The 16,515-nt window shown below is 33.6% G+C and overlaps 1 protein-coding gene across 7 annotated transcripts; it reads left to right on the forward strand.

Moving 5' to 3' along the window:
- Positions 1–3,079: 3,079 nt before the first annotated feature.
- LOC134541274 (uncharacterized) lies at positions 3,080–14,395 on the forward strand. 7 transcript variants are annotated; one of them, XR_010076582.1, is made up of 7 exons: positions 3,080–3,214; positions 5,130–5,347; positions 6,391–6,539; positions 7,995–8,113; positions 10,882–11,000; positions 12,672–14,043; positions 14,276–14,395. XR_010076582.1 is itself a non-coding variant. In XM_063384578.1 (6 exons), the coding sequence occupies exons 2-6, from the start codon at positions 5,177–5,179 to the stop codon at positions 12,748–12,750; spliced, it is 606 nt and encodes a 201-aa protein (XP_063240648.1). In that variant the 5' UTR covers positions 3,108–3,214; positions 5,130–5,176; the 3' UTR covers positions 12,751–14,079. The 7 variants fall into 7 exon arrangements, 2 of the variants coding, with proteins under 2 accessions (XP_063240648.1, XP_063240649.1); XR_010076583.1 differs by having other exon boundaries at positions 3,094–3,214; positions 5,130–5,182; XR_010076581.1 differs by having other exon boundaries at positions 12,672–14,395.
- Positions 14,396–16,515: the final 2,120 nt, after the last annotated feature.

Here is a 16,515-nt window from a genome sequence, read left to right on the forward strand (position 1 = left end):
ACTAAAACGAAAGCTATGCAAATTTAAAAAATACCTCTTAATACTTATCGAGGATTTTCAGGATTGCATTTATTTATTATTTAATTAATTTATACAAAAAAAATACTTTTAAAATCGATTATAAATACATGCATATAAAACCGTACTTTACGATACATAATACAACACGCATGTTAGGTAGATTTTGATGAAAAGACTACCAATTTTAGCTGTTACCATTGTGCGGTTTTTCAAAAATTTATTGGTTAAGAACGGTTTATTTTTGTACATGTTACGGAAGTTTAGTTATGTTTTTATTCCATCATCAGGTTGCATAAGTACGAATACGTTTCTGCTGACTAAATGAAAAAAAAAAAGTTTTATATAATTTAGCTCATATTCCACCTACCTTATACGCACGGACGCTATAGCTTATTAATAATGACTGTCAATTTTGAAATAAATAACTAACCACTTTATATTAAATACACGGTAGAAGGTATACTTAATTATAAGATATTTCAACACTAGGTAAGCTTATATTTTTTTGAACACTTGGGACTTATTAAGGGGGTTGAAAAAAAAAATTCCGGTACCGAGATTCGAACCACATAAGTTATAGTTACCAAGCGCGCGTTCTAACGATGTGCTATCAAGTGAAGTGGGAAGGTAAGAATTATAATTCGAGTTATCGTTAGTATTTTAAACCTTGAGATTACTTTTTACTACATGAATATTTTAGTTTACCGAATATATTTTATGATAGTATCACTATCATAAAGTTCCATTTACCACCCAATACATATGGTATGTACACTAATGTTTATGAAAGTGACTACGATATACGGGTTTATGTTTATACACGTGAATCAGCCATCTTTGTGTTTCAAAAGGTCGTAAACCGAGAGCTCAGATGTTAATACATAAAAAAAAAAATTCAATACTTCTTAGTATCAAATTCGTTCACATTTATTTCAAAACGATTTGGTGCGGAGCAATTTTTACACGACTACGTTAAAAGATAATATGTAATTCGCTCTGGATGCATTGAGTGAAAAACTTTCGAAAGATTTTCGCTGCATGTAATATGAGAAATTTTTTTATATGTCATTTTGGAACTACATTTAGAATGTTCCTGATGTTCATAGCGTGACTGTAAATGTGCCTGAAGTTAAATCTATTTGTAATTTTTAATTTTCTTATTGTATGCATGTAGGGCAAAATATGGGCAGTGTACATACAGCATACGGACTCCGCATCCAGATATGGCGTTTTGGTTAACCCTATGTGCAAAATTTCTGGGGGGACCCAGTTACGAATCATACAGATTTTCGCCCTTGAAGCATCGCACATTAATTATTTTTCGTAATTTACTAAAATTAGTGATAGAAAATATATTACAAATCATATTGTTATATCTGATAGCAAATTAAGGCAAATGATATCAAGCATCCCACGTTTTTAGTTACGGTGCATATTTGGGTGTTGGACCAAAAATTAAAATTTTATATTTTTATTTTAATGGTAAAAGCGTTTTATTTTTAGTTTCTTTCAAACTATAAGTTTATTTATCTCTGGACTTATGTTATACAACAAAATAAGATGATACAATGACAAAAAATTAGATGCACATAAAAAAATATTTATTGCAAACACCTTTGGTTATGCAGTAAGTGAACATGCAATTGCTGCATGGTAATAATCGTAATTATAAAATTTACCAAACATGAATTACAACTAAATTTTTTTTTTTTTCATTATTTTCAACAAAAATATTCATTGATAGAACTTAGAGAAAGTGTGCTTGCTACATAAGAAACCACCTTTTGTTGAAAATTTTGGTTTAAAAATGTCATATGTAAATCTTATTAGGTTCATAAAATATTTATTTATAATAATTTATTTTTTATAGAATAAAAATTAATCAAGGCGGTGTGGGTATCATCCAGTGACTTTATGCGACTAAGCGCAACATACGTCTGTCCGGCTGCAAAGAGACGCGATCCCAAATAAACAACTGCATAATCTACAGCGCAGCCTTACATTTTATGCACCGTAGATGCTCAACTCGTTATTAAAGGCAGCATTCGCCTGTCAGGAGTGCCATAGCTGTAATTCGCTGGAAACTGAATGACTACAGTATTGGTTTAATTATATGTAGGCCTACACTATCTGTGCCGAAAACAATACGGATTGATGATCACGCCGTAAGAGTGTCCAGATAATTTCAGATATAATACCCGTATTGACATTAACGAACCCCGGGCACATATTACACCATGAACCGACCTCGGAAACACTCTAAATCGAAAAGAATATACTTTTAAAATTTTCTAAATAATTTAGGGGCATTATCCCCCCTAACCCGACTATTTGGATATGAAACTCTCCAAATTGAAAAAGCATTGAGTTTTAAAAATGTAGATATTTTGGGTATTAGCCCCCCCCCCCCCCCCCCCAATCATCACCCCCTCCGGGTAACAGTCGACCCTGGGGCAAATTCCCATCATGCCTTGACCTCAAAGATACACAAAGGCCTGGTTATTATCCATAGCTCTAAATTAGTGGTTTTTAGACCCTTTGATCCCCCACTTCCCCTTAACACTAAGGTCTTAAGTTATCAACGTTTTTATTTTCAGAGCTTCTTTATACGTATGCGAAATTTCAACACATACGACGTCGGAAATTGGGTGAAAATTGAATGGAAATATTTTATTACGGCACAAAGACACTACCGGGTATCGGATATAAAAAATCGCTAATCCTATTTAAATTATTGCATTGTCGTCGGTCCTTGATAAGTGTGCAAAGTCTCAGAGCAATCCGACTAATATCCAGCTAATAAAAGCGAATTATAATTTTGTTGACATGAGAGAAATTTTGCTGTACAACCTACAACAGGCGTTTTTTTTTTTCAGTCTAAAAAAATGGTATTTCAAAATCAACGGAAATTTAAAACAAAACAATATTAACAGTTCTTCAGATTGAATAAATAATAAGTAGTAAAAGTTTTATTGTATGAATTGATATTTAAATATCTTAAAAGAGAATTTTAAGCTTTCAGAAGGGAATTTAGTTCCAAGAACATGCCAGCACTGTGCATGTAAAGTGACGTCAAGTAATGGAATTAAAAATGAAGAATCTCGTTCTTTCTATCAACGTGTGCTAAAGTGATAAGTGATAATTGCAATGAGAAATTATTAGTGTTCCGAATAAAGTAATTTTGTCCGTAAAGGTATGTATGTTCGTTAGTTTTTATTCTAAATATATATATATTTGTATATATATTATGGAATGTAGGTGGTAGAAATTTGAATGTGTAACCTAAAAAGATGTAGGTCTAAAAACTTTCTCATCATTCAAATGTGTCACGTAATCTTATTCTAGTTTATAAGCTGCATTTTTAGCTGGTTACTAAAAAAAAACTATACTTAGTTAGAAACACTGCGCTGAAGATGAATTGTAAAGGATAAAAAGAATTTAAATTAAAAAAAATGGATTTAAATTTATATCATTAAAAATAACGGTATATCTGATATAACTGTTTTTACGATTTTTTTTCTCAAGTGTTTGAGTTAGGTTAATTACATTACATACACATGTCCCCTCGATATTGTGAAAATGGTTGGGTTAGGTTGGATGTAATTAAAATACTTCAAATTTTTGTGGACTGTTGGTTAAGTCTTTAAAAGTACGAGTTGCGATGACAAGTCGTCGTCTGGTTGTTTCAGTGTGATCATCTGCTTCTGTGTTTGTAATGTTCAGTGTAGTGTGATTTTTACGACAATGAAATAGTATCATGTTACAAATGACAATGATCGTATATTTACATTTCAAGGTATTTGGAATAAAGATTGTTTGTTTACATGCATTGATTTAATTACAACAGGTTATGTGGGAGTGTATTTGAATTGACAATGTTACGTTCATATACATGCAAACATAATTTTATTAAGCTCTAATCATTTGTGGTATGATATTAGGTACTTGCCTAAGCAAACAAATCTTAATTCACAATTGTGTTTTTCAAGTCATTTGCTTTTGTGCCTTGTAAAATAAAACATTCTCTTTGTCTAGGTATATGAGAGTTAACAATCATTTTTGATCTAGGTTCATTTGCTCCTACCGGGCAAAGGAGACATTAAAAAAAATCATATATCATTAGGACTTGCCAACCTTTACGATTTTTTCGTAAAATGTACAAAAATCACGTCCGTTTTACGATTGCATGAGGATGTCTGCATTTTTTACGAATTTTAAGTACAAGACGTTTGGTGTCATGCATTAGTGTATGTTGTGATTCTTCAGTTAAAGTTGAGCCAATTTTGAATTTGTTTATTACAGGTTAGGAAACAAATTTATTGCATGTTTTTAATAAAAACGTGTTATGTGGACAATTAACGGAAGTGGAATAGAGTGAAGAAGAATATGCCACCGAAACGTGATATACATTGCATTATTCTCAGGCATTTCGCGATACATGCACGCGGGATTTTCCGTGTTTTCTTAAATCAAGCAAGGGAACACATTTCGCATTTTGTTCAGTGTGTAGATGCGGCTTCAACATGGGGCACGGTGGAAGATATGACCTCAATCTCCACGTGAACTGTTCAAAACATCTCGCAAATGTTAAAAGTGTCGCAGTCAGTTCAAAGGTTAGTAATTATTTAGCTAAAAATAACAGCACAAACAATGCTGTAATACGCGCAGAATGTATGTTTACAAACTTTTTGGTTGAACATAATATTCCTTTAAATGTTTCGGATCATGCCGGTCCGTTATTCAGAAAAATGTTTTCAAATTCTGAAGTAGCAAAAAAATTTGGTTGCGCAAAAACAAAGTCGACGGCTATCGTGATAGAAATGGCAACAGATGCAACTGATAAAATTGTTTGTAATTTACAAACTGTGGCATTTTCAGTCGCGACCGACGGCAGCAATGACTCTGAATCCAAATTATATCCACTAGTAGTGACATTTTGTGATATTGAGATCACCAAGTTTGTCCCGGGGTAAATGGTGCCACTCCCCGCCCCAGCATTATTCCTGGCCAGAACGTAACCCTTGCACCAGCGTATGTAAATGTATGGACATGTCTAGATTGCTGACATTGTACAGAGGTCCTCTACATTCTATCATGTTGTGTTTCAGGTCTCAAACCAGTCCTGGTCTCATCGGTGAACGAGACATTGGTCCAAATGTTGGTAAGCAAGAGCCCAGTTGCTTCGATAGGCGCGGTGCTGTTGGTTCGGTGCAAAGCTTCCCTTCGGCCTTCTGGACTGAGGACCAAGCTCATGCAGTCTTCTGGTCTGCGATATAAGAACCCCTGTTGCCCTGGAGAGTTCATTCCGAAGAGCCGACGCTTGGAGGTAATGATCCTGGGCCGGTTTTGTAATAACACGGGGATGGCCGGAACAGGTTCCTTGTGTTCACAATTCCCGTCACGCCGCTTTGTGCGGCTTTAAACCGATCGGCAACATCTCGCGCTGTGTGATCTGAATCCAGTCAAACGTTTGTATTCGTCTACATGTGGCATGTCACTCTAAAGGTTGGACACACAAGCCGACTTTAGCATTTGGTTATCTGGGTCAACGCGCCAGCACACAGGGTGTATTCACGTGACTTAAGGACAAAGCACACCTAATTTCAGGTGATAGTCTAATGAATAATGTGGCATGGAATATCTCGGGATTCTCATTTTGGCTGTATTCCAAACTTTTGTTAAAGTGTGAGTACATTACTTCACGGGGGAAGTTATTTGTAGCAGCAAGTGTATTACATTCAGACATGCCTTTAGTTTTACACAATGAAACAAAATTTGGATAGCAAATTCATTTAAAATGTATTGTAGAAGCCTGTTATAATGTTTTCCTGCGTATAACATAAAAAAATTTTTTAAGTCCCAAAATGTCCCCCATAAGAACAATGTATTTATCTCTTTCCATTATACCAACTATTCCGCTATAGTAAAAAAAAATATTGCCCATAAAGTACAATTATTTTAATTCTTAGGTAGGGTTCCCAACAAAACACATGTTAAAGTGGTGAAGGAATTGGACACAGGCAATCCTACACTAAACATCATCATCATGACTCATGAGACAATGTTACATAAAGGTGGCAGTGTGTCTTTAAAGACAAATAAAACAGAAGCTGGCCACGATGAATTTTAAGAACATTTGTAAGCAAATTTGAGCATCTAATGTACACAGTAGTGGTTTTTAACATTATATTTATTTACACAGCTAGATGAGTCTGTTGGTAAAAGGGTTCAAACTCTGACAAGTGCTAAATTTTTATTTCCTGCTCATAATGTTTTGAAAAAAATGTTACAACAGGGTTCTACTGTAATGGCCTGGAAACTCTCGCAACCAGATAGTGACTTTTGGATCTCTCTGCCCTTTGATTGTAGGACTGGAGGTGGGTCGGAAATGGAGCGTGCTGCTTCTCCCGTGTTTTGCACGGCTGGGCGGAGGACAGGACGCGGCGTGCCGAGGAGCGACGAGACACTTGCGTCGTGGCGGCCTCGAGTCCGTACTTAATCGGGTGACATCACACAGGGTACATACTGACACCAATAGCCATTGGGGGCCGCATTGTCCGGATGCCAGATGTACCGTGAAACCCCACCTTAAGGGGGGATTATTGTGCCCCACCCTCTTTGGGTTTTTACATCCATCTCAATTTTTTTTGCATGTCAAGGGATTAATCTTATCTCACAGACATTGTGTACATTGCAGCGACCACATGTTTACTAACAGGCTGTAGTCTGTAAGTACCGCAGAAATAACTTATTGGTTCACGTGGGCGACTACAACTGTCACGATAATCACACCAGTTCCCAACTGGTGACTTCAAGAAGTAATCAAATCTAAGTCCCATGCCATGTTAAACAAAAGAAAAATTTCAAATTGCAAGCCCAAAAAAAAAAGAGGGCAATGTGTGATAACACCAGGTAATTAAATGTAGAAAATTTAATTACAGGTGAATTAAATACATTTGTTACAGCTACCTTTATTTATACACACACATACATACTTACACTGTAAACGTGTTTTTTATAGTTAAGTAAAAGGATAAAAGTTACTTTAAGTACAATATTTCATTGTGGTTAATTATAAAACTATATTTTATGAATAAACTGGTACTTTGTAATACAAGTTGTGGTGCATACGTAATAAGTTTTGTTTATTTTAAAATTAGAATGTAGTTCAAAATTACTTACCTAATGTTGTATTTAACACAAAAGTATGTATGTATTTACTATAAACACACACACACTTTGTTGGTGATAATTTAAATGTTGTGCTTCGATTAAAATTAATAGACCAGTAGCTAATGTCTCTATTGTGCAAAAAAAATTATCTATAAAAAATCAACACTTGGTACCTTCTTACTTTTATCTTAAAAAGTACTGTGTGTATTAATTGATAATAACACTTCTAATAGCAAATTACTAAAAGGTTTTACAAATAACATCTCTAATGTGGAATTTCATTAGAAGAAAAAATTTAACAGATATTTGAAATGTTTAGAAAATTAATCTTTAAATACCAAATGTAAAAAACTAATATTAAACAGAGTAAAATAAAACTTATTTTATGAATGCATGCACACAGGATGTTTTCGAATAGATGATTCCGTACAAGACATGAAATGCTAGCTCCTACCTCATGAAGTTAATGTAAAATTTAGGATTCCAATAATATGCAACTGAAACAAAATAGTGTTCTAAAATTTTCTGGTAACTTATGCAGCAATATTTCTGTTATCCAGTAGAGTAGATGTAGAGTTCTGCTAATCCGAGACTAGATGGGAGTGGGCCCTGTTGGGATTAAACTTGTTCTGTCTTAAAATCCATGTAAATTAAGTCTTTGTGATTAAAATAAAAAAAAATGTATTTATTGTATATTATGAAGAAACACCACAGGACATTTAGAACTCGGCCCGGACTAGCCTGTGACCTCACGAGGGAGCCCCTCTCTTGTGTGTGTAACTTCTGTATTTGTCTGACAGTGGCGGACGTGCTGGTGACCAGAGCACGGCCAGCAGCCGGTGCACCGTGCCGACCACGGCTAGATGAGCTCCGCGTCTGCCGTGCGTCCTCCGGAGTTGAAGCCGAGGCCGTCCGAGAGGTAAGTCTTTAAGGCTTCTGCAAGTCCTGGTTGTTTTTTTTTTTTTTGTTGCGATCTAAATTTGAATGTAATAATGTGGACGAGATTTCATGGTTTCCTTTTTTAAAACAAGATATTCAATGTTTTGGTTTTAATACGTTCTCTTTATTCATAAAAAAAAAAAGTGTATTATTCAATTTGTTAGAAGGCATGGTATTGGTGATCAGATATGCATGTAAATAAATGTAAAACTATTTTAGAGGACACATCACTTTTATAATTATAACTGACTTTTAATTGCCGAGAAAGCCAACACGAAACATGGTTTTTTTTGAGGATACAATCGACTTCACTATAAAAAAATCTTCCTGTACCAACATGACAAACATTAACACAAACTAACATAAATGATAGAACTATACATAATAACAATAATCATCTCGACTAAGTCATACAAAAATTGTTTTCAACACAACAAACATTAAAAAACTACAAAAAATTTTAAAATACTTTACCAAAACAGTCTCATTTCAAATGACATATGATGCACTTTATGTGAAAATTGTGCCAAAGTCATTAATTTAAAATATGTTGCTAATAACAATACAGTAGAGCTTCATTATAAAGAACATGAAGGGACCAAAATTATGGCAGTTTGTTATAATGAAGTTCTTTATACCGAAATCACAATGATTCCTGATTTGGGGTTTTTAACATAACTCGATCTTCTTAAAAAACAAAGTAGAAAATCTAATACCAATATGAGTGGTACAAGCATCAATTACTTTAACAGCTATACTTTGGGATCAAGATACATACATACTACATACATACATACTAGTATGTATATGTACAATACAGAAATACTACGTAGGCAAGTTGTTTGCCAAAACAGTAAGCCTACCTTTGGAATCAAGACAAGCTGTTTGCAAATATGCTGTAATAAATCAAAAATATAAAATTTAAAAGTTAGGAAAAATTTTTTACATTTTATTGTCTTCCAAACTGGATCGCTGGGTGAAAATTGTGGATAATGTTGATTTGGAGATATCAAACTTTTTAGCCACATCAGTCTTTTTATTTCCTTTATCTACTGCTTTTAACATTTCAAGTTTCACATCAATAGCCTTTCGTTTCCTATAAGACATGTTCAGAAGTGCGGTTTTTTAAACTATAAAAACAAATGGATCCTACACATGTAAAAATAAGTTATACTCGTAGTATAGCCGGGAAGCCTACAACTCACGTAGTTTCGGTTCCCTACCACGTTCATGCAACGGATTTCTCTAAAAAATTGAAATTAAAAAAATCGAAGGGTTAGGTTAGTCACAACATGCTTGTTTTCATTGGAAACTTCTGATTTAGCGGCTGAAGTGGCGTTAATACCAAAACGCAAAACTTGGGAAATCTTCGGAAATTCTTGCAGGGAACCGAAACTATGTGAGTTGTAGGCTTTCCCGTTTCTCAAACAATAAACATGGAAACGACCAGAGATGTGTGTGTAGCAATACTTTATGATGTAGAACTTCGCATAGGTTAAACACGTCGTGCGAGCATAGAACAAAGAGTAACGTCAGCGAACACCACATTGCAGCGCTTTAGTCGCTACACCAGTTTTGTGCATTAATTTCAACACTAGTCCATTGCAGTCATCTATGGCGCGTATCAAAATAAATAAGATGGCAGTTTGTGGGAGAATGGCAACGATTTTATCCGTTTGTCGTTTACCGTGCCGGGCAGAAAAGTGTTCGTTCAAATGAATATTTATAGAATATTATAAAAATTTGAGTGAGAAAATTCGTAGTAGTGAAATTTTTTTACGTTATGTTATATGGACGTCTGACGGGACCAAAGGGATAGTTCGTAGTAATGAATTGTTCGCTCTAATGAAGTTCGTTAAAACGGTGTTTTACTGTAATAAGAGATTAAGAAAAATTGTTATTTTTTCAATGCATTTAATTCATACATTTTGGGACAAATTTAATGGTAAATAAACAACATTTAATGAATTTACCATAGTAAAGGATAAGATTTTTGCAATTTGGGTTTTGTTGTATACATGTCCATGTACTAAACTTGTTTAACCCTTAAACTACACAAAGCGCTCTGACTCTTAACGTAATGCGAGGTTTATACAAAAAAAAATTTTTCTTCCAAATTTTGACGGTCCAAAATAATGGTGCGAGGATTATGCGATAAAACACGGTAATCGTGGAGTTGGTTAGCATTTAACCTAAACTCGGTTCTAATCATAAAAAGGTAATCTTTTAAATTTTAAAATTAAAAAAATGTTTTTTCCAGACAGTAAAATAAAAACAATAACACCGAATTGTTCTGTGTTAAAAAACAAATTTGGGCTAAAAAAATAGAACCATAAAATCTTGTCTCAACTAATATATATCGTCGACTTACTTCTAAAACCTCGTAAGTCCAGATTTTCCTAGTTTCATATTCCGGATGTGTTTGGTGTATTTTTTTTTTTTTTTTTTTCATTTTTTCATAGTGCTTATGCTGATGAAACCTCGTAAGTCAACTCTTCTTAAGTTTATTTTCTATTCACAAATTATGAAACCTCGTATCTTTGCCAGTCGAAACCGTGCTTAAAAACCCCATTAAGTTCTCCTGTAAAATTGACCAAAGTGGAGTTAACGAGGTTTCAGAAGTCAGCCGACGATGTGTATTCACGTTCTCCTGCGATTTTTGAGTAGTGTCTATGTGAGTTTACAGTCGTGATGGGCTGTGGTCTCGTGCTCTTATATCCGCACCGGTGCTGTTGTGTGTTGTCGCAGAACACGGAACGCGGAGCTCCACAAGTGCCGTTCCGGCCTCGGGCGGCCGGGGGCGCTGCATCAAGCTGGTACAGGCCCAGCGGCCGCGCCTCCAGCGAGGACTGGAAGAGGAGCATCAGGTGAGCCCGCCTCCGTCTGCGAAGTAGGTTTACGGACGATAGTTTAACGTGACGACGTCATAACAAAACATTGATGAAATGATTGCATACTTTCATGAATAAAAATTGAATCATTTTTACTGAATTATCACTATTTTGTATGGATGCAAAGAAGGAGTGAAATGAAATCTACAATTTAATTGATGAATTTACTTTTATTTGCACTCATTAATTCAAATATGTTTATTACTTTAACGAAGAGATTATTTTTAACATTTTAACCATAACATTTATACACATTTGCTATTTAACTTCTTCCAATCTGTGTTATTCTGTTAAGGATAGGACGATGATAGGAAAAGTAGGAAACGATAAACGAATGGGAGCGTTTCAAGTTTAATGTGCCTCGAAAAAGTCATAAGAATACACGATGAAAAATTGCATACTTTTTTTTAATTTTCAAATATTATTTACAATTTTTTTTTGCAAATTAAATTTAAATAATTTGTTTAAATAATATCACGAACAATTAAGTTAAAAAGCCCCGCCTTAACCTGTCTGATATTACAGAAGATTTTCTCGCGCGGTGGTTGGCCGGTTCTTGCACGCTCGGCTCAGTGCGGAACGTGACGATTTTTCGTGCGTGCAGCCGGCGTTCATCGATTGATAAGACTTTTATCACGTCAGAAACCAGTACCAATAAATTTCTTCAACAGATTGTCACAAAAACCGATTGAATACTTTTTTGTAAACAATCACAATGTCTCCAGAAATGTGATATTTGCAAGTACAATCAACTCCCGATTTTCCAACGGCGGATTATCCGATTTGAGGCTTAACCGGCGGGATTTTTAAGAAAGAATAATTTTAAAACGAAAAAGTAACTTTTCGGTCGCGCAGACTGCTGTGGCGCGCGGTGTGGCAACGCTTTTGGATGACAGAGATAAAAAAAGGTCTGCCCCTGTTTTGTTTACTCACTCCGATTCCTACCCCTCCTCTCCCGTGTCATCTGGCCGTCGCAGCGCTGTCTTGTCGGCTGTACAGTCGCAGTCAATGTTGAGTTTCATCAGTCGTGCACGCAGGATGTCTACTTCCAAACGTAAACGAGTTGTTTTAACAATTGAACAAAAACTGCAGGTGTTAAATAAACTGGAAGCTGGTACTTCGGTTAGCCAGCTTTCAAATATGTATGGTATTGGGTAGTGCTGAGTCAATACAGATTCTGAGCCTTTTCCCATACTACCGATATTAACTTACCGATACTGCTGATTCCATTACCGATACTGCCTAAATGTTATTACTAGTGTGTTGGATGAAGCCAACATATTTTACTTCAGAAATATATTGCAATAACACAAATCAATGACCATCTTTAAATATAACTTATAAAATGTTTAATAAATGCAGATTACTTACTACAACACTTTCCCAAAACATTTTTAAAATCTTGGGTTAAATACAGTATAAATCGGTAGGCATATGCGAAGGTCTCTTTTTAAATGTGAAGCGAAGTCTGAATAAATACTGAATACTGAATAACCAGAACTGAATTAACATGCAGTGTGAAAACAAATTAAAACAATTTGATTAAATATTTCATGTATATTAAATTAGCGTTTTGTTTGTTATAGTCATCATTTTTCAACGGGGACCATACAACTAACTAGTATTGATATTTTTTCGTTGTTGCAGAGCGGCCTTTGCATCGGAACGGGCGCGTGCCAACATTCAGCCAACTGTGCCAAGCCGGTGTTCAGTGAAGAGAATATAATGTTTTTATGTATCACTGACTGGTCTCAAGCAAGTTATGAGCTGTTCTTACGTTGGTAGGACGAGTATTTGTGTACTACTAGGGGCAAGATAATATGGCGAATAGTGATAAACACAAAATGCAATGAAATAAAAACAATACGTACTTGGTACCACACAAATGTAGGCCAAATTTCATCCAGGTCCGTTCAGCCGTTCTGGCGTGATTGAGTAACAAACATCAATTCATCAAAACTTTCACATTTATATGTTAGTGGGATTGTGATAAAATGTAAAATTTAAATTTGACATTGTCCAATGTTAATTTGTTAGCTCCAATAACAAAGTTACTTTCTTTTCCCCCATAAATGAAATGTTATATGTAATAATATGAGTTATTTTGTATATTAATGCACGTTACTAGTGACATATGTACAAGATCAAAATGACAGACAAATAACTATAAATATGAAGCCATAATTTCTTGCCTCTATATTAGTGATGAAACTGAAGAAAATACCCGTGTGTATGTTTGTAAGTAGCAATGGCCAGGCCTATAACTGACTTAATGTTGCATGTGACAAGCCGAAACGTGCGATAGTGTTAACCTATGTTCTGGCTGTTTGTTTAAGCCCAAGTGTTATCATTCGTGTTAATTAATTCAGATCTTTTGCATTTCTTGATGGGCTACAAATTTTCTCACCAGATTCTTTAACAAATTTTTTTCTAACTGTAAAATGTCACGTTATTTAACACACCAAAACCCTGTTACAAATCTTTTAAAGGGGGGACAAGGTAAAAGCATAAGTAGGTACATCTGATAAAAAACACTGAAATGGCAAGGAACTTTTTTTTTTCCCCAAGCAAGGGTGCCAACACGTAACTGAGAATGTTGATATGTTTAATACACCGCGCATTTGCGTAGGTCTAGTATTCTGGCATAGGTACATTTAATTTTTGTATACGGCTGTAATTTAAATTCACCATCTATGAAAATGGTTGTAAACAAAAAATGTGTGTAAAGTAAACCTTTTAACATGTTAAACTTGCCTGTAGACATAGTTAGGTTTTTAAAACTTTTTATGTTTGAATGTGTTTATATTTTGGAAAGTAATCAAGCAGGCAATGAACCATTTAGCTACATTTGTGAAATTAATGAATACATTTTACTCGTGGGAAAAATGTCGGACTTAATTTAATTAATATGATGGAAGAAGGAAAAATAAGCAGGAATATTGTAACAGGGTGCTACTGTAATTATACACTTGTCATGTTATAAAGCTTTGTGAAATCATGTGATTTTACTGGTAAAGCAGTTTCCAAGGAAATTAAGTTGGAACTCTTAACAAATTTTTTGCTTAAAGTGCAAATCTTTCACATGTTAATTGGAAATAAAAAAAATTTGTGAAAGTTTTGAGCTTGAAGTAAAAACTTGTTTAAGTTGGAATTCCTAACAAGTTTTTACTTCAAGCTCAAAACTTAAAAAAAATTTTTTATTTCCAATTAACATGTGAAAGATTTACACTTTAAGCAAAAAAATTTGTTAGAGTTCCAACTTAATGTCCTTGAAACACTGGTTAATGCTGACAAATTTATAATCTTTTTCAATCTAAAGGCTAAGTACAATCATGTAATTTGCTGGTATAAATAAACTATTATAACTTGAACATGTCAAATTTTTTATTACTATGTTTGTAAATTATTTCATTATAAAACTTGGAAACAATTTTTTTGATGTTGGACTTAGGGTGATTTTTATAGGATCTTTTTGTGTAAATATTTGCAAATTTTGTGTGGTTTTCAGTTAATTTATTAAAATTCTACTGCTATATTTGTTCAATTCAGCATTTTGTTTGGGTTAAATGTGTATGTATTGCATTATATTTGTATGTAATTGTTTATTTTGTTGCAATTAGTGTATAACTTGCCTTTTTTTTTTTTTTTTCTCTCTTGGTAATGTGTTTGTTCGAATTATATCATGTAACAATTGATTTCCTGTTGTAGCAATACACGTAATATAATATCTGCATTGTGAACCATTCATTATGTTTACATTTTCCATTATTCCCTATAATACACCCAAACCTTGAAAGATTTTCAATTCAAACCCTTAGATTTCACCTAATTTATTGCCCTAAGTCCAACATCAAAAATTTTCATTCCCAGTTTTATACAATAGAATTTTCTTAACCAGTTTATAAATAAAACAAAACAACTTTCCTGTTCAAACAAAGTATATTTATTTATATTACACAAGTCAACAACTTTCCTTATTATTTTATGATAATATTCATCAGTATTATAAGCCTTTAAATTAAGTTTTTTCATAATAACAAATCACATTGTATGGACAGTGCATTTTCATTAAAAAGCAAATCATGCCAAACAATTTGAATGAAGTCATTCAAATTTAAATAGGGAAAAAAAACATAACTAGATATAGATTTTAACTTTATAAGACAATTATGTATCGGAGAGAAAACACCTTGGACAACATTTTACACAGTAAAAGTAACATATATTCAGACAATGGCAGGATTAAAAAACATTGACCATATCAGATAGAAATTCATATAACTGCCCAACAGCAACTTGAAAACTGAACGGTGGTTTATAACCTAGACAAAGCATCAAGAATCTAACAGCAGAATCAAAATTATCATGCCATATTTGTGAGAATTTTTCTCTCCAAATTGTGAAATCCTAAATTAACTTTCATAAAATACTGTAATCAATTTAAACAATTAATATTTGAAAAACTAACAAACAATAATTTAAACAATATGTAACAGCCTAAATTATTTTCCAGCAGGCTATCCATACACAGAATGCAGTTAACTACTACGAATTTTAAGTTTTGTACATTTCAATTTAAGAAACCACTTTACTCAAAAATATGTACACAATAGTACTTCAGTTTAACATCATTACCTTAATACAAAATGTTTTCTCAGCCCCTAGAAATTACGTAGCAGTTATAGTGCTAAGCAGATTATTTAGTACAAAATATTTTTCTTATGTGTAAAATAAAAGTTTTTTTTGTCCCCTGAAAAAACAAATGTTTGTACAAATATCACAAAATTATAAGTCACTATTTCTTTTTCAACTAAAATAATACTTATGCCATATTCTAGTTCAATGTATTATTGCTTAAAATTATATTCTGATTATGTGTATAATATTTAAAACTTTAATTTGATTGTCTTTACAAATTATTAAAATTTGTTAAAAATCATAATAAGAAAGTGCCATATTTGCAGACTCTTTATTTTGGTATTAGTAAGGTTTGTCTGTATACTGAAAAACACACTACTATTATTCTAAATGTTTATACATAATTTCACAATTCCTGTTGTATTTGATCGAGATCACTGGAAAGAATTCTATGTAATTTCCAACATAACAAAGTAGCATCCTTTAAAAATTCCTTTCCCGAGAATTAGGAGTGGGGCACTCAATGTTCCTTCTCCCTCCCAAGCATTCCAGTAATCACCTCAGCTCACTCCACCTGGTACCACCTGTAACAAAAAAAAAAAAAAAAGTGGATGCAAATTATTCAACTGTCTTAGGCCAAGTTTAAAAATTACACACAGCAATGCAAGCATCAACCAACTTCCAACTTTTTTTTTTTCCTCCTTCCCTGTTTGAAGTGAAGTGTTCCAAAAACTTTCAAAGATGCAGATATTGTGTGCACATTATTTGTATTTATACACATCACATTTTTCACCTGTATAAGTTTTGCATAGTGAAAAGGAAACCCCTTTAAATAAAATATTTGCAACACTTG

Source organism: Bacillus rossius, chromosome 18 (genome assembly GCF_032445375.1).
Source record: "Bacillus rossius redtenbacheri isolate Brsri chromosome 18, Brsri_v3, whole genome shotgun sequence".
Taxonomy (NCBI): domain Eukaryota; kingdom Metazoa; phylum Arthropoda; class Insecta; order Phasmatodea; family Bacillidae; genus Bacillus; species Bacillus rossius.

Excerpts from the sequence above, each read along its gene's own strand:
- LOC134541274 (XM_063384578.1), top strand. The coding sequence starts at position 5,177 with ATGTTGGTAAGCAAGAGCCCAGTTGCTTCGATAGGCGCGGTGCTGTTG. Across the intron at positions 8,114-10,881 it reads AAGCCGAGGCCGTCCGAGAG|AACACGGAACGCGGAGCTCC; the intron begins GTAAGTCTTTAA and ends GTGTTGTCGCAG. Across the intron at positions 11,001-12,671 it reads GACTGGAAGAGGAGCATCAG|AGCGGCCTTTGCATCGGAAC; the intron begins GTGAGCCCGCCT and ends TCGTTGTTGCAG.